This window comes from Mustela putorius, unplaced genomic scaffold, assembly GCF_011764305.1.
Source record: "Mustela putorius furo isolate JIRA1106 unplaced genomic scaffold, ASM1176430v1.1 tig00003976_pilon_pilon_pilon, whole genome shotgun sequence".
Taxonomy (NCBI): domain Eukaryota; kingdom Metazoa; phylum Chordata; class Mammalia; order Carnivora; family Mustelidae; genus Mustela; species Mustela putorius.
The window spans coordinates 4,562,600-4,581,863 of NW_025422118.1; the positions used below are offsets into that span (position 1 = coordinate 4,562,600).

A 19,264-nucleotide genomic window follows, 5' to 3' on the forward strand; every position below is an offset into this window, starting at 1 on the left:
AGTGGATGTGCGAGTTTGCGAAGGCAAAGTAAGGAATGGGGGAAGGGACTGGACTCAGAAATGCTTAAAAGGTGATGTCTCTCAGGTAAAATGTCAGTCATCTTCCCATCACTACTTCACGTCTAAGCCTTCCTAGTTTTGTTTTCTCAAACCCCTATTTAAGAACAATTTTGATGTAGCCATAGAAACATAACATTTTGCAGTTGTTAGGAAAGCAAGACTCACAGACAAAAATAATTCTGCGGAGAAACCCAGGAAAAGCATTCTATCTGCTCTGTGTAAATGCAATAGAGTAAATGGGTATTTATCTACAGGATGAGCAGGACAGTGTTTCTCAAACATTTACTTTGCTGAAACTATGTTATCACCAGGGACCAAGCCATAAAAACTTATTTTCTAGCAGATAAACGGAAGCCTCTGCTGGTTAATGAGTTGCCTATGTGGCCAACTGACACTGGAAATGACTGGTAATTTTGTTTCTTCTGCTTCAGCGAGGTGCATTAGACTGAATCCCAGCTCCACAATTTACTGGCTCTTAACCTCCTCCAGGTTTCTTAACTTTGTCTAGGCCTCGGTTTATCTCACTGTAAAATTGAGATAATAATATCTACTTCATAGGGTATAGGAAAGGATATTTTTTTCAAACATTTATTTATTTTAAAGACAGAGTACATGAAAGCAGGGGAAAGGGCAGAGGGAGAGAGAATCTCAAGCAGAACCCCCCCCCAACCACAGACCCCAACATGGGGCTCGATCCTACGACCCTGAGATCATGACCTGAGCTGAAACCAAGAGTTTCAGCTCAGGTCATGAAGTCAGGTCAAACCAAGACACTCAACTGACTGAGCCACCCAGGTGCCCCAGGTCTAGGAAAGGGTTAAACAAGATAATGCATTTGCTTCAGGATCCCTGACACTCCTAACTTTTATATATTGTATATATGTGTATTTTCATTTGGAAAAAGTCGACATTTTTAATAGGTTTACATGACATTTTATCATATTACCAAGGGATCTGTGATCCAAAGGAGTTTTAAGAGCTGGTGCTCGAGAGTATAGCATCTTTGTAAGATTCCTACGGGCTCTCATCCTTACCAGTGACATACCACGCTGTTGGGCTTTTATGGGGACTTATGATAGGAGACAAATGTGTGAGTTAAATTAGAAACAGAACTAGCCTGCTTTCAGAAAATAGATATGACTCCAAAGTTTCTGAGCAATACCCCTAAATTTAAGCAAGTCAAATATGATTTCTTTTGCCTACAATTGTTATTAATAGCATTTGCAGCAGGCACACCACAAGATTGGTCAAAGCAAAATTATACTATGTCCAGGCAATATATATATATATTCTCCACAGTATCCTTAGCATTGAGAATTCTGAAAATGAAGAAATGTCAGTGTGAGAAATGCTCTTACTCTCTGGATTTACCAAGTCTCTACAGGTAGAAGAGCTGGCAGATCAAGGATGAGTAGAGAATAGTGGTTAATCATTTGCCATTCCTTATATAAACCCACAAGGACTTTATATCATATTACCATGAAATATAAAGTCTAGACTGTCCAAGGAAAGTGTGTGACAGCATGCAGATGACCTGAGGATCTGAAGGCACTACTGTTTCCAAACAGGAAGATAAACTTTTAAAAATGAAACCTTCAGGGGCGCCTGGGTGGCTCAGTGGGCTGAGCCTCTGCCTTCCGCTCAAGTCATGATCTCAGGGTCCTGGGATGGAGCCCCGCATAGGGCTCTCGGCTCAGCAAGGAGCCTGCTTCCCGTTCTCTCTCCTACCTCTCTGCCTACTTGTGATCTCCCTCTCTGTCAGATAAATAAATAAAATCTTAAAAAAAATAACAAAATAAAATGAAACCTTCAAATGAACCACAGATTGACCTACATCAGTGTAAAATCTATGAAAAAAGCTCAATTGTGAATATTCTTTTTTCCCAAGTTCCACATATGCCCCCCGCCTCCATTCCCAAAGTCATCTCTACTCTCCTCTGACTCTCTGGCAAATGTCTTGCCTCTCAAATTATGAATGAATACTCAGATTTTAAATATTTAAAAATGCATTTCTCTGCTCATGTAAATTCCTACATAAATAATAAATAATATTCACAGGGCCTGAACACAAGAAGGTAGTCAGTTAATATTTGTTGAATGGATAAGAATGGAAAGAGAAAAACCAACAAGTGTTAAACAGAAGGAGCGAGAGGTTATAATACTCAATTAAAAAAAATATTTTATTTTTATTTACTTATTTGAGAGAGAGAGAGAGAGATAGTGACAGAAATAGCAAGAGAGAGCATAAGCAGGGAGAAGAGGGAGAAGCAGGCTCCCACTGAGCAGGAGACCTGATGTGGGGCTCGATCCCAGGACTCTGGGATCGTGACCTGAGCCAAAGGCAGATGCTTAACCGACTGAGCCACCCAGGCGCCCTTAATACTCAATTTTTAAAATGGTATTACAACCTGTGGGAAAGGAGGGATTATTTAAAGCAGATTTTCCTCAATTTACGTCCTGAAGAACCCGTTATAAGTTGAAAACATCATTAAGTCAAAAATGCATATGCCTAAACTATGGAACAGCACAGCTTAGCCTAGTCAGTCAACCTTAAATGTGCTCCGAACACTCACATTAGCCTACAGCTGGGCAAAATCCCCTAACACAAAGCTTACTTCATAATAAAGCATTGAACATCTCCTGTGACTGACTGAACAGTGGACTGACGGAGAGAACCAGAAGGGTGGTCCGCATAGGCATAGTCTACCCTCGTGATCGTGGGGCTAATCGAGGCCTGGGGCTCCCTGACGCAACCCAACATCATCACAGAGGATCATCTTGCCTAAGGCGGGCCTGGGAAAGCACCAAAACTCAAAACTCGAAGTATGGTTTCTACTGGACATATGTGACTTTTACACCACCATCAACTTGAAAAATCCTAAGTCAAACCATAGTAAATCAGGGACTGTCTCTACTTAAGACTAGTACTGGAGTAACTGGCTAGCTTTTTTGAAAACAACAAACAACAAAAACATTAAAGCCTTACCTTCACTAATGAGTCTAGAAATTTCAGATAGAGTTAATGGCGTATTAAAAAGAAAACTACAAAAAGAAAATAGTTATCTCATCTTGGGATAGGGAAGAACTTACTAGGCATAAAAGCAGTGGAAGAAACCCTACAGGAAAACATGATAGGTTTATTTATATTAAAAAGTAACAGGACTACTAAATGTAATGTGGTATTCTGGATGGGATTCTGCAATAGAAAAAGACTGTAAGTTCAGGCTGCATTCATTCGTTCACTCATTTTAAAGATTTTATTCATTTGTCAGAGAGAGAGAGAGCTCGAGCGAGCGCACAAGCGGGGGGAACATCAGGCCAAGGGAGAAGCAGGCCCCCTGGTGAGCAAGAAGCTTGACCCGAGACTCGATCCCAGGATCCTGGGATCATGACCTAAAAGGAAGGCAGACAGTTAACTGAATAATCACGAATTATGTCATCGTGAATTATGACATTTTCACACAATAAAAATAACTTATATAAAAAAAGAAAAAGGATATCAGATAAGAACTAAGTAAATCTGTATAAAGACAGATTTCAGTTAATATATCAGCTATGGTTTCATGAATTATAACAAATACTATACTAATATGAGATACTGATAATAGGGAGACTCTGTGTGGGATCTATAGGAACTCTCAGTAAGTCTGTTGAATTTTTCTGTAAATCTAAAACTGTTCTAAAATAAAAAGTTAATTTAGAAAATACCTTGCCCTTGAGGCACCTGGGTGGTTCAGCTGGTTAAGCATCAGACTCTTGGTTTAAGGCTCAGGTCATGATCTCAGGGTTGTGAGACCCTGTGTTGGGCTTTGTGCTCAGCAGGGAGTATTTTCCGAGACTCTCTCGCGCTCTCTCTCTCTTTCTTCCCCCACCCCCACGCACAAGTGCATGCTCTCTCTCAAATAAATAAACAAACAAATCTTTAAAAATACCTCCCCTTCCAGGGGCGCCTGGGTGGCTCAGTGGGTTAAAGCCTCTGCCTTCGGCTCAGGTCATGATCTCAGGGTCCTGGAATCAAGCCCTGCATTGGGCTCTCTGCTCAGCGGGGAGCTTGCTTCCCTTCCTATCTCTCTGCCTGCCTCTCTGCCTACATGTGATCTTTGTCAAATAAATAAATAAAAATCTTTTAAAAAATAAAAAAGATTAAAAAAAACCCTCCTCTTCAAAACAACAAAAAAATGGTGGACAAGGGTTATTAGATTTGCATGACATAACAGCTAGGCATATAAATCTCTGGATTCAGGCTGTCTAGGTTTAAATTTCAATTTTAGCACTCATTAGCTGTGAGACCTCGGGCAAATTGTTAAATCTCTCATGTATAAAATAGGAATTTAAAATCGTACTTACTTTATAGGACTATTTTGAGAATCATGTAAGTTAATGTATGTTAAGACATTAACATTCTCCTAACACACAGCAAGCACTCAACAGATGTTAGCTGACCTCATCATATAAAGAACCCTCACAATTAAATATGAAAAAAATTAGTACTTCAGTACAAATTGGTTAATAGAAATAAATTAAAAATTACAGTTGGCTAATAACATATGGAAAAAAGTCCACTCTCACTGATAATGGACACAAAAATTAAATCAAGATTATATATTTTTTTCTTATCAAACTGGCAAAGATTCAAAATGATAGTGCCTAGCATTGGAAAGGATGTTATACTGCTGAGGAGGGAGAAGGAGTGTAATCAATATTAGATTGGGGGCGATAATTTGACAATATACAGTAATATATATAACATATAACAAAACATTCAGAATGTTCACAGTCTTTGATCCTATAATTAAACTTCTAGGAAAGTATCCTAAGTCATTAATCAAAGATGTACAATGAATTATAAGGATATTTACTAACTGTATATTTACATGGGCAAGAACAGTTACCAACCTAAATGTCAACCATTTAGGAAAAAATTGAATAAACTATGGTACATGTAGATAATGTACCCTCTCAGTATAATGATACAGAGAAATATTAATAAAGTTAAGTGGGGTTACACAGTGTAACCCCACTTTTGAAAAATATATTTACTGGGAAAAAAAGAGAGAGTAATATGTACCAAGATATTAACAGTCATCTCTGGGTAATGAAATTATGAGTGATTTATTTTCTTTATAGATTTCTGGGTCCGGCACATGTTACAACAAGGATGAACCTTGAGGACATGATGCTGAGTTAAGTAGGCCAGACACCAAAGAACAAATACTGTATGCTTCCAGTTATAGGAGGGACCCAGAATAGGCAATAGAGACAGAAAGCAGAATAAAGGTTACCAGTGGCTAGGAAGGGGAGGATGAGAAGTTATTGCTTAATGGGTGCAGAGTTTCTGTCTGGGATGCCAAGAAAGGCCTGGAAATGGGTGTTTGTGATGGTCACACAACACTGTGAACATACTTAATGCCGCTTCATTTTAAGTGTACACTTAAAAATGATTTCAATGGTCAATTTTATGTTACGTGTATTTCACCATAAGAAAAAGAAAAAATCCCACGAGAGCCCAAGTGAGCTTCCTCAGAGGATGGGCCTCCACGGGCTGTGGCCCTTTGAATGCGACCAGTTCATCTCCTGACCTTGGGTTAACAAATTCTTACACCCTGCAGCCCACTGTCTACAAACCAACTCGGACATTACACCTCCTGGCTGGGCTCAGAGCCGAACTCGGGGCTGGATCCCCAAGTTCACAAGCTGAGCCGAACTCAAGAGTTGGACGCTTAACCAAATGAGCCACCCAGGTGCCCCTTCTCTTCTCGATTTTTAGTACAAACATGTACCAGCTGGGAGAAGCTGTTGGGGGGAAGTGGGGGTGGGGCACAGTTGGCCACAGAATTGAAAAGAGGGAAGAAATTGTGGAACAAAACTATACCTGAACCTCCTTAGAGTTTCAATCCTTGATAGACCAACTACTTTATCTTTTAATGATTTTTCAGAAGATTTTTCTTCCCTTATTAACCTTGTTACTATCTGAATTACCCCCAGGGTCTAGAAGTTGTGATCACTAAACTCAACATATACACACAAATAATCCCCTTGTTTTTCCAATTCTGACCATTTTTCCTTTTGTGCTGGCCTCACAGGGAATGGGGCCATTTAAACATGGGTATTTAAAAAATATCTATAGCAATTGGGAACTTAAATATTTTTTTTAAAAGATTTTATTTATTTATTCGACAGAGAGAGATCACAAGTAGGCAGAGAGGCAGGCAGAGAGAGAGAGAGAGAGGAGGAAGCAGGCTCCCTGCCAAGCAGAGAGCCCAATGCAGGACTTGATCCCAGGACCCTGAGATCATGACCTGAGCCGTAGGCAGAGGCTTAACCCACTGAGCCACCGAGGCGCCCCGGGAACTTAAATATTTTTAATGACAAGAAAAATTGCAATGGTTTTCAGAAATATTATTTCCCAAATTTACTTATTTTGAGTCCTGTGTTTCTAAAACCTCAAAGCCAGAGCTTCCTTTTCAGGTCAGGAACATCTGTCCCACGGTGACTTGCCCATCAAGAGGCACTTGAGTTTAATTGTTGCTGATTTTGCAATTCACTAGAACCTTGTAGAACCTGTAATTAATTCATGTGATCAGGAAGGCCCATGGCAAAACCACTCCAGACCTTAGAAACTCCTCCTAACAGTGCCACTGTCCTATCCCATGATGATGTCCAAATGCAAACAAAGATTGGTCTAGAAATTCAGTAAGGATTGACAGCAGGTGCATATCTTGCATTCCAGGCAGACAAGTTCAACAAGCTATAGTTGAATTAGTCACACGCTGGATTCCCTAATGAATAACAGGCTCTGTTTATGTCATTCTTCAAATCTCTCCACAAATCTGCCAAAACCAACCACCTAAGGAATCAGAGGTTTCAAACATCTCACCAAACGGCCATATTCCCAAACACACATCTGTCCTCTGAATAGTGCTCTTTCTGGAAAATGTAAATTAACTGAGAAAAAAAAAAAAAAAGATTAACTCAAGAGAACTTGCTTCTTTTCTAAGAGGCCTTGCTGAACTAGGACACATGTCAACCTTCCCTTCAGAAAAGACCCTGCCTTCTTCAAAAATGTATATCCCAAAGAGCCCAGCCATAACCTCTAGTTTATAGGTGCATTTACATAGAAACATTATAATAACTCAGGTAGGGGCTCTTAGCAAGTACTATGTGCTGCACTGATATATACTACTTTAAAAAGTAGTTAACAGCTACTGGCATTTTACTTATTTAATTATTTATTTTTTAAAGATTTATTGGAGAGCGCATGCGTCCACACAAGGTCCGGGGGTGGGGGGGTGGCGGTTGTTGCAGAGGGAGAGAATCTCAAGCTGACTCTGGGCTTGACCTCACAACCCTGAGATCACCACCTGAGCCAAAATCAAGAGTGGATCCTCAACAGACCGAATGATGCAGGTGCCCCACGATTACTGGCATGTTAAAGATGTAGAAATTCTGCCCCACAGAAGAATTAAGTGATTGTTTTCCGAGGCTTCCCAAGCTAAGCTAGTAGGCGAGCTAGCTGGGATGCCCACCCAGGTCTGCCTCGCTTGACAGGTTCTGTTTCTAATCACCACATCGTGCAGCCTCCCTGAAGAAATGAAGTAAAATCTCCCCTGCTTCTTACCAAAGCCAGCAATTTTGTTTCCTTGGGTTTGGGGAAGGTAGACAGCTACAATTTTTAATTGTAATGAGCATAATCTTAAAATTGGGCATTTCTTCAGCCAGATTGTACACAGGAACTCAGTAAAACAAACAAACAAACAAAAGCCAGACATTTCTTTTCATGTACATCCATACTTCTTTATATTTCACAACAGAGTTCTGCTATTAGGGATTTATCTGGTTAATTTTAATACTTGATTAAATTATTCTGCAATATTAATGGTGACCATCCTGAAACATAATTTCTCCCTCGAAAGACAAAGGCCCGTAGTAACGCTTTCCTTCTGGAATTTTCATGTATTTATTTATTTTTTTAAGGAACAATAGATGTTGAAAATGCAACTGAAAAGGCTTGAGTAGGAGACTTCCTTGAGGTCAGTGTTATCCAGGACAGCCACATGTCCGGCAGGAAATCTGCGACCGGGTGACATTAACAATGAATCCCCCACTATCTCAGACCCTGTAGAGACTTGTGGCTTCTATAGCTAAATAAGGCAGGGCTTGGATAAAGGGCATACTTTTAGCTTTTCATATTACAGGAATGGAGTCTCATATTTCTAGTCTTTGACCTGGTGCACACCAAGTGGTTTGCAGTGTGGTCTGCACAATCTGGGACCTAATAATCCTGTCACTGCCTACAAGAGTTTATGTGCTTCTTAATGTATTCAGTTAAGTAGAGAAGGACGTCTCTGGGCTGTATTCCCAGGTGAAGAGCAAAAATGGGTTTTATGTTGATCATATTTAGGCCAGCTTTGCTAAATATCTAAGGTCCACGTAAGAACCTCACTGGAAGAGAGATCTTCTCTATCTATTGCTAAGTCACTGGCTAATCTAACAATCAAATTCCTCACCCTAGCCACTGAACCTTACAAGGGAAGCACGGAGTTCAACATGCTAGCAGTGAATGATTCCAATATTTACTTTCAAATTACACAGTAAACATGTTCACAAAGATTAGTCAACTTTTATCCCTGGCTAAAACAATATATTACTTAGAGATAAACTTAGAGATATTTATATTGCTTAGAGATAACTTGTCTTTCATATATACCTGATTTTATGTCATCTTCAGAACAGCATGTGAAGCAGACGTTGTTTTCACTCCCATTTTACAAATAAGGAAACAGACACAGAGAAGTTAAGAAAGAGATAATTGCTCCTAGATAATTCTAGGAGCAGAGCCTAGAATTAAACCCATGGCTCTATGCTTCCAGAACTCTTAACTTCATCTCAATCTTACACTGCTGCTTGTGTTCGCTTTTTTTTTTTTATTATTTATTTTTTATTTTTATTTTTTTAAAGATTTTTATTTATTTATTTAACAGATGGAGATCACAAGTAGGCAGAGAAGTAGGCAGAGAAGCAGGCAGAGAGAGAGGAGGAAGCAGGCTCCCAGCTGAGCAGAGAGCCCGATGCGGGCCTCGATCCCAGGACCCTGGGATCATGACCTGAGCCGAAGGCAGAGGCTTTAACCCACTGAGCCACCCAGGTGCCCTGTGTTCGCTTTTTAAAAGGTTAAATTGACTTTGTCAATTTCCTCTTTGTAGGTACTAAGCATGGCTAATTCAGGTTTCTCCCTTATTCAGGAAGAATTAAAGAAAAAAAGTGAGATGTATTCTGCCAGCTGAGACAAAAGTTGGCTTCCTAAGATAGCCTTAACTCTCCTGTGGAAGGCAGCTGCAAGAGTTCTAGAGTCAGCCAACCTGAGCTCACCACTTTCTAGCTGTGTGACCTTGGACAAGTCACTTAATCTCTCCGCCCTTCGGTTTTCTCATCAGTAAAATGACGGCAATGAGAGAAACTAACTGGATGTTCTTGGGGATTAAATAACAGAGTAAGTGTTTTGCACATTTTACACGCTGGATAATTCTCAGCTATCTATATGATTAATAAGCTTCCTGAACTAAGTTCGGTGACCATAAACATCAGGAGGCATAACTAACATGTCTGTCATATGGAAATTCAGAAAGCTACTTTGCCTCGGAAAGATCACCAAAAAGATAACCAAAGAACGACCAAAAAGCCCTCCCAGGGCCCAGGCTACACATGGGAAGCCTAAGTGTATCTTTCTCAAATGAAAAAAACTTCATCATTGGCTGAATTAAAATACAGTATGGATTCCTCAACATGACCTCACCTCCAAGATACAGACGTGTTCTAAAATTATTTTAAATTAAAAGCTTAATGATTGTTGGGTTCCCAAGGCGCTCTCAGTGCATCCTCTCTGGCAAGAAGCATGGCCACCTTTCCAACCCGGCAGCTAACTTGCTCTAAATCACGTTCTCTAAAAATGTTCCTTCGCAGCTTGCATTTCAGTTACTTGGTGTCCCCAATTGTTTTTGTCCCAGAACAAAAGCCTAATTGCTGCTGCTACAATACAGCCCTTTTTCTGAGATCATCATGAGCGAACAAGAGAGGGAGTTCTTAGGAGCAGCAAGCACTGCATCCGAATTCTGGGACTCCGAAGGCCCGCACTGACTGGCCAGGTCACCGGAGCCTCGAGCTCCTTTCTGATTATCTCCACCCCGCTGCAAATAGCTGTCTCGAGAATACTTCGGAACCCTTTAGGACACGTGTGTTTTCCTGCTTGGAACGAATTCGGGAAAATTCGGGGTCCCCTTCTCCCACCCGCGCAGCGTGAACAGGCGCAGAGCAGCGGCCCCGCCTGGGAGCGACTGTGTCGCGGTGGGGTCGTGGCCGGGCGCCCCGGGACCCCGCAGGGCCAGGCTCGGGGCGGGACGTCCCACCAGGCCCACCCCGGAGCCCCCGGTCCCCGCAGGCGCGGGCGGGAGCCCCAGCTTCCCAACCCTCAGGGGCAGGCGCCGTGCGCTCGCATCCCGGGCTGGCACGCAAACCCCCAACGGCGACCCCGGGGAGGGCTCGGGACTCACGCGCTCTCTCGGGTTGTCGGGGGCTTGTCCCCGGCCGGCTCGCGGCCCCGCGGGCTCTGAGAGTGCGCGCCTCCCATAGCTCGGAGCTCGGCGCCCTGGCTGCGCCCGCCCGTGCTTCGCGGCGCGCCGGCCGGACCCGACCCTGGGCGGGGAGGAGGCGGCAGGGCGGGGGAGGAAGGGTGGGGCGGTGGCGTGGTGGGGCTGTGGGGCGGGCGGGTGGCGGGGAGCGGGGCCTCAGGGTCCCGGCGGCGGGGAAAGCCGGCTAAAGGGCGTTGCTCGAGGCGCAGCCAACTTCGCCGCCAATTGCAGGGCTTGGCCTGCACGGCGGCCGGGACTCCCGCCCCGGGAGATGCTGAGCGCCCCCGCGACGCTTCCGGGGGGGATGCGGGCCCCGCACTCCCAGCAGAGAAGTCCCTTGGCGGCGAACGAAGACAGGTGGAGGGGGCGGGAGGCCTGGGCGCACCTCGCGGGCCCCGGGGACCTCAAGCCGTCGGCGTCTGCCCGCCCGGCTCCGGGGCAGTCGGCGGCGCCGGGGGAGTCCCTGCTCCAGGCGAGGGGGGCGGGGGTGGCTCTGCAGGGAAGCACCAGTAGGGGGCGGGTGAGGGGGGGTGCGGGTGGTGTGTGTGTGTGTGTGTGTGCGCGCGCGCGCACACACACACAATTACTTCACCCTCCGCGAGTCTTCTTCATCTCTAAGATGAGGGGCTATGTTCATTTTTATCTCCAAGCTCCCTCTGGTTCTGACCTTCAGTTTGGAATAACTTCTCTTCCAAACTCTGTCTTAGTGGAAAATGCCCCCATCATCCCGTCGCACCTGTGATCCACTGATGATGTACCTAATAACTCCCTTTGCAGAATATTTCATGCCCTCGCTCACCCACCCCCATCTCCTACATCCCTCCTCTCCAGCCATCTCTCTTCCGTCCCAGTGTTGTTTTTTTTTTTTTTTTAAGATTTTATTTATTTATTTGGCAGAGAGAGAGAGATCACAGGTAGGGTAGGCAGAGAGGCAGGCAGAGAGAGGGGAAGGGAAGCAGGCTCCCCGCTGAGCAGAGAGCCCGACGTGGGGCTCAATCCCAGGACCCCCGGGATCATGACCCCAGCCAAATGCAGAGGCTTTAACCCACTGAACCACGCAGGTGCCCCCGTCCCAGTGTTTTGTTCTGCTTGTTTTTCAACAAAGATTGGAATGCCCTTTTCTGCTAACACCTATTTAGCCTTCCAGACCAACTCAGACCTTCCTTCTGTAACACTATCCTGCATCCTGATAGTACATCATTTTTGTTAACTGCCTGTTTCTTCCATTTGAATATAAACTCTGCAAAGACCGGGGATTGTTTTGTTTCCCCTGTTCCCCCAACACTGCCTGGTGCATCATTGACACTAATAATTGTTGATAAATGCACGTTATCATTTTCCTCCCCAGTGTTCCCACACCATGTGTTAATTCCTCTAACACAGCACTTACCGATCTTATTTTGTAATTATTTCTTTACTTGCCTGTCTTTCCACTAGAATATGAGTTCTATAATTCTTGTCATAAGCTCTATGCAAGCTTAGTACCTGGAACAGTGCCTGTATCCTGCCTTATACACAATATGAATGAATGGGACTGTGGCAAAGCACACAGAATGGTGTTCAATATTAACTTTGTTCTTGACTGGAAGCTTTAGGCAATAAAGACGTATGTGCCTACATTTTAATGTTTCCAGAAAGGGTGGGAAAACTCATAAGGGAGACTTCTTTTTACAATGGATCCTTTTCTATGTCGAATTTTGACTTCCTGTTTATACATTATCTTCACTCTAACCCAGCCAGGAGGTTTTGATGCTGCCACATTGCAGGCATATACAGGCAGAGTATTTGGGAATGGGAAAATAAACATTAATTAGTAAAAGTGTAGTGAGACTGGGAATTGAGATCGTGTGGGAAGGATTTCAAATAGCTGAAGCAAAGTTGACTCTTGGCAGATGATTTTTAAAAAGCTTACATTCTCCACATGTTCTGTCTGGAATAGTTTGGCAATGTGATTGAAGTGCCATTGATAATGCAAACATAACCCAGTCAGAGCCATGGTCCCTTTCAGAGGAGCACTCAGCCTCTCCTAGTGAGAAAGGTCTTTATTCCCAGTGGATCCTTCCAAGGGGAAAACAGGAGGGGAAGGGAAAGAAGGGGAAATTTTCTTTCTACTGGATAGATAAGGTGGGCTGTTGGGGAAAGTTTTATTATTATTAGCGGAGAAAGGCAGAGGGTAACATTACTAAACATCACTTTTGTTTAAAAGAAAAGGAATGGTGAAGACCACATCCCATTGTGATGCAGAGAAAGCAAGACAATGAAGCCAAAAAGAGTCTACAAAATAATGAGAAAGTTTGTCTAGAGGGGGCCAAAGAGCATCTCTGCGTAGATGATGTGTTTACTGGTTTTGCCGCCTTGATTGGAACAGAGATGGGCAGCTGGGGCTCCAGACCCAGGGGAGTGAAGACAGTGAAGGTGCAGTCTTATCTTTTGGGAAGTAAACTTAGGAAACTTCCCTGCTTTTCAGGGAAAATGCCCAGGATAGACCTGAGAGACCCAAAGAGCCCTCTTCCCCCCAGTGTATTATGACCGGCCCTTCACATGGAAGCAAAGCCAAGTTCTGTTTCCTTATCTCTGAGCTGGCTGCAGATCTCCCACAGAGGAATAGGCTCTGGGATATCTACAAATCCTCTGCTTAATGTCTCTTGGTTTAAAATCCTTCTGGCTTTTTATATTTCAGTTGGAACGCAACATTTAAAAGTTCAGCATCGCTAATGAAGAATTAGAAGGGTTACCATTGCAATCTGAGTCCTTCTCTCAGGAAAATTATTAAACAGATGGAAGTGCTTCCTCTCCCTCTGTGTGGTTCTGCAGCTGTGCCCTCAAAGGCCTGCGATAAGTTGTGGATGACCGTGCTGTCATCTGACCCACTGACCAAGAGAGTAAGGCCAGTTCTGGGGCTCAGAACTATTCACACAGCTGAGGAGTTGTCCTTCAAGGGGAGGGCAGGAGGATAGCAGCTGGACACCATTTGCTGTTATATTTGATATGGAATAAAGGGAGAAGAGAGCCTTCTGACTGTTTTATGGTTTCCTGCAGTTTCTGCCTAAAACACCCAGAGACGGAGAAGAAAGGGAAGAGGAGAGGAGGGAGGCAGCGGCATTTTGCAGCCCCCGGGCAGCAGGCTGCTAAACATGATGGCCAGTTGGGATCAAAGGAGATCTATGGCCTGGGATGGAGTCTTGGAAGGGTAGTATTTGATGTCCAGTGTTAAGGTTTCCATTTTGCATTATAATTTGGTAGGCATTTCTTTAAACATTGAAAAAAGAGCAAAGAAAGAAAATTTAAGAAATGAAAATTTATGATTGCCCCCTATGTTGTGAAATAGACTCATCAATGTCAAACCCTACCCTTAGAATGCTGCTTAGGCTCCACAGAAGGATGAGAGCCAGCATTTAGTAGATACCGGGGGCTTTGCTTGGGGCTTGATGAAAGTAACCGCACTTAGTCCTCATAATACAGGGAAATGATAATAACAGTAGGACAGATTTTTGAGTACTTTTTATATGTCAGCCTGTTTGGAGTGCTGTAGATTTATTCACTCATTTAATGTCCATTACAATGTTTAAAGGCACTTTAGTATCCTCAGTTTACAAATGAGTAAAGTGAAGCAGGGGAAGGTTAAACATTCTCAAGGCCACACAGCTACAAAACGGCAGGAGCTAGGCGTGGAAGCCAGGTAGGTTAGCTCAGGAGTTATAACACAGAGCTTAGCCTCTACTGTATTTCCTTAATTTTTACACTGTGCCCCCCATTTTAAGATGAAGAAACTGGAGTTTAGAGAGGTAAGTAGTGTGTCCAGTATTTAAACCCAGTTCTGTCTTGATCACAAAGCTCATGTTCAACATGGATTTCCCTCCTCAGCAATCATGCCAAATGAGTGTTACCCTTCATAGTAGCCATCCTGGGAAATCACATGCTTATCTCAGAGCTGCACGACCTTTCCATTTTTGGAAGTTACTGAAATGCTAATTTATAAGCCAAAAGGATAAAATTAGGTTTACTCCATATTGTTAGTAAGGGCCACATAGTCTTTCTGCAAGAGCCACAGTTCTTTCTTTCTTTCTTCTTTCTTTCTTTTTCCTTTCTTTTTAAGATTTTATTTATTTATTTGATAGACAGAGATTACAAGTAGGCAGAGAGGCAGGCAGAGAGAGAAGGGGAAGCAGGCTCCCCACTGAGCAGAGATAATGATCATGACCTGAGCCAAAGGCAGAGGCTTAACCCACTGAGCCACCAAGGCGCCCCAAGAGCCACATATTTTTCTTGAAATTAGGTAGCGTAAGTGCTCCAACACTGTTCTTTTCTTTCTAGTTTTAGTTATTCTCAGTTGTCTTCTCATACAAACTTTAAAATAAATTTGTAAATTTCTTTAAAAAAAAAAACAACAACCAAACACCTTGTCTGGATTTCCATAGGAATTACACTAAATCTATTGACTAATTTAAGGAGGACTGATAGTTTAACAACATTGAGGCTTTTAATCCATGAACTTGGAATAGCCCTGTTTATGGAGATCTTGAATTTCCCGTAATGTTATAGTTTTCAGCCTCTAGGTCTTGTACTTTGTTTGCTAAATTTATTCCTAAAGGTTTTTATGCTATTTTTAAGTTTTTTTTTGTTTTGTTTTTTGTTTTTTTTTTTTACAGATTCTATTTATTCATTTGAGAGAGAGAGAAAGCATGAGCGGTGGAGAGAGGCAGAATGAGAAGGAAAAACAAACACCCTGTTGAGCAGGGAGCCCCATGTGGGGCTTCATCCCAGGACTCTGGGATCATGACCTGAGCCAAAGGCAGATGCTTAACTGAAGGAGCCACCCAGGCACCCCTTTATGCTGTTTTTTTTTCCTTCCACAACAAGGAAAATGTTATTTAATTCCTTTATGCTATTTTAAATGGAGCAATAAAATTGATTATTGTATATTGTATTCTGCAACCTTGCTAAATTCATTACTATTTCTGATAGTTTTTTTTTGTGGATTCCTTAGGGTTTTCTGTATGTCAGTTGCAAATAAAGTTAGTTTTACTTCTTTCTTTATCTCTATATACCAGTGTCTAGCTCTGACTAGGCACTTCCATGTAATATTAATAAAAGTGGTTAGAGCTAACATCTTGGCCTTTTCCCTGATCTTAGGTAGAAAGCATTGAATTGTTCACATTGTAGCATGACACTAGCTGTTATCTTTTGTAGATTGCCTTAATCAATTTGGGAAGTTTGCTTTTATTTATAATTTGCCAAATTTTTTAAATTATAAAAGGTACTCAATTTCAAAAAAATTACATTTCTGTACTTATCAAAATCATATTATTTTCCTCCTATATTCTATTAATTTGTTGAATTACATTGATTGATTTTCACATGTCAAGCCAAACTTGCATTGTCCCTTGATTGTGGCATATAATCTTTTGATATGCTCCTAGATTTGATTTGATAATACATTGTTGAGGATTTTTGCATCTATATTCATGAGGCATGTTGATCTGTAGTTTTCTTTCTTAACATGTTTTCATTTTATTTTGAAAGCAAGATAATAGTAAATCACAAAACACGTTGGAAAGTATTTCCTCCTCCTTTATTTTCTGGAAGAGTTTTTGTAGGATTGGTATTATTTCTTCTTTAAATGTTTAATAGAATTCACCAGTGAAACCATCTGACCCAGAAGTTTTTTTGTCAGAATGTTAAATTCTAAATTTCCTTTCTTTGTCATAAGACTATCCAACCATTCTGTTTCTTCTTGAGTCAGCTTTGTAATTTATATCTTGTCCAGAATGGGTCCATTTCACCTAAATGGTCACATTTAATGGCAAAAGATGCTCAGATTACTAATAATGGAGTATTTGGAGGACCTGGGTACCACCTCAGTTGGTTGGGCATCTGACTCTTGGTTTTGGCTCAGGTCATGATCTCATGGGTAGTGAGATCATCCTTGAGTCAGACTCTGTGCTCAGTGGGCTTCTGCATGAAGATTCTCTCCTTTTAACCCTCCCCCACAGATAAATAAATAAATCTTTAAAAATTAAAAAAATAATAATGATGGTTCTTCTTTTAATGTTTGAAGGATCTGTAATAGAGTCCTCTCTTTCATTACTGATATGGCAATTTCTTTCTTTTTTTCTTTCTTCCTTGGTCAGCTGCGATTGAGATTTATTAATTTTATTATTGTTTTTCAAATGACCAGCTTTAAGTTTTATTAATTTTTCCCTTTTTTCCCTGTTCTCTATTTCCTTGACTTCTGTCTTATCATCATTATTTCCTTCCTTCTGATTGTTTTGTGTTTAATTTGCTCCTTTTTCTAATTTTTAAAGGTGGAAACTTAGATGGAAAGGTGAAAAATTGACTTAAGAGCATTCTTTTATCTCATAGGCATTCAGAGCTATGACTTATTTCCCTCTAGGGACGAATTAACATATCCTGCAAACTTTTATTATTATTCAGAACAAAATATTTTCTAATTTCTTATCATTTCTTCTTTAACTTATTGAATATGTAAAGTGCTTCATTTCCAAATATTTATGATTTTCCCAGTTATCTTACTGTTCTTGTTTCTAATTTAATTTAATTTTGGTCAAAGAACAAATTTAAAATTTACTGACACTAGAATCTTTTTTAAAAAATGTACTGAGACTTGTTCATCGTCCAGAATATGTCTATCCTGGTAAACATATCATGTACACTTGAAAAGAATATACATTTTTGCTGTTCTTGGGTGAATTGTTCTATAAATGTCAACTAAGTCAATGTGGTTGATAGTATTTTCTGTCTTTGCTGATTTTTGTTTGTTTACTCTATCAATTTCTGGGAGACATTACATTCTCCAGCTATGATTACATATTTCTTCCTTTAATTCTGTCAATTTTTGCTTCATATATTTTGAAGCTGTTATTGAGCACAGACAAATTTGTGATTTTTATGTCACCTTGACTAACTGAAACTTTCATTATTCTGAAGTGCCCTTCTTGATCTTTGGTAATGCATTTTGTTTAGAAATCTCTTTTGTTTGATACTAATATAGCCACTCCAGCCTTCTCATACTTACTATTTACATGATAAATCATTTTCTAGCCATCTATTTTTTTTAATCTGTCTCAGTCTTTATATTTAAAGTATGTCTATTTGTTTTTTTAAATAGATTTTATTTTTTAAAGCAATTTTAGGTCCATAGTTAAACTGAGCAGGAAGTGTAGAGAGTTCCCTTGTACCCCCTTGCCCCCAAACACACACACCGTCCCCAATATCAATATCCCACACCAGAGTGGTACATATGTTACAACCAACACTGACATCATCGTCATCCAAAGCCCATAGTTTACAGTAGGATTCACACTTGGTATTGTACATTCCATGAGTTTTAACAAACATATAATAACATGTATCCACCATTGTGGCATCATACAGAATACTTTCACTCCTCTAAAAACCTGCTGTGTTCTGCCTATTCATCCTACTACCCCTTTCCCTGGCAATCAGATATTTTTACTGTTTTTGTAGTTTTGCCTTTTCTGGAACATCATAATAGGGTCGAACAGTATGTAGTCTTTCAGACTGGCTTGTCTTATTTAGTAATATGCATTTAAGGTTCCTCCATGTCTTTTTGATGGCTTGATAACTCTTTTCAGCCCTGAATAATATTTCTTGCCTGGAGGTACCACAGTTTATCCATTCCCCTACTAAAGGACATCTTGGTTACTCAGGGGATCTTTGGCAATTATGAATACAGTTGATATAAACATCATGTGAGGATTTTTGTTTGTATAAAAGTTTTTTAGTGGGTTAAACCTCTGCCTTCAGCTCCGGTCATGATCCCAGGGTCCTGGGAACGAGCCCCACATCAGGCTCTCTGCTCCGCAGGGAGCCTGCTTCCTCCTCTCTCTCTCTGCCTGCCTCTCAGCCTACTTGTGATCTCTATCTGTCATATAAATAAATAAAATCTTTTAAAAAAAAGTTTTTAACTAATCTGGGTAAATACCAAGGAATGTTTTTGCTGGATCATATCATTTATTTGTAAGGAACTACCAAACTATCTTCCAAAGGGGCTGGACCATTTTGCACTCCTATCAGCAATGGATGAGAGCTCCTGTTGTTCCACATCCTCACCAGCATTTAGCGTCACCGGTGTTCTGAATTTTTGCCATTCTGATAGGCATGCAGTGGTATCTCTTTCTTTTAATTTGTAGACTCCTGATGGCATATGATGTAGCACATCTTTCATATGTTTATTTGTCATCTATATATCCTTTTCACTGAGGTGTTACATTTGGCCTTTTCAATCCATTTAAGAAGAATCATCAATTTTAGTCTTTTGATTGGAGTCTTTAGGTTATTAACATTCAGTGTAATTATTGATATAGTTGGGTTGGGATCTATCATTTTACTTTATTTTATTTTAGAGATTTTATTTATTTATTTGACAGAAAGACCACAAGCAAGGGGAGTGGCAGGCAGAGAGAGAAAGAGGCTCCCTGCTGAGCAGAGAGCCGAACTAAGGGCTTGATCCCAGGACCCTGGGATCATGACCTGAGCCAAAGGCAGGCACTTAGCCGACTGAGTCACCCAGGTGCCCTGGTTCTATGATTTTATAT

General features: G+C 41.3%; 1 protein-coding gene across 10 annotated transcripts in view; it reads right to left on the reverse strand.

Moving 5' to 3' along the window:
* TACC1 (transforming acidic coiled-coil containing protein 1) overlaps positions 1-19,264 on the reverse strand; it is a 115,211-nt gene that overhangs the window by 78,629 nt on the left and 17,318 nt on the right. For 2 of the 10 annotated variants that reach the window (XM_045070922.1, XM_045070921.1), the window contains exon 1: positions 10,608-10,770. The exons of 4 other annotated variants lie outside the window; for them this stretch is intronic. In XM_045070922.1, the coding sequence (XP_044926857.1) occupies positions 10,608-10,684 (77 nt within the window). In that variant the 5' untranslated portion in view covers positions 10,685-10,770. Of the gene's footprint in view, positions 1-10,607; positions 10,798-19,264 lie in introns of those variants that run through there. 4 more of the 10 variants (XM_045070923.1, XM_045070924.1, XM_045070928.1 and 1 more) reach the window with 4 other exon arrangements.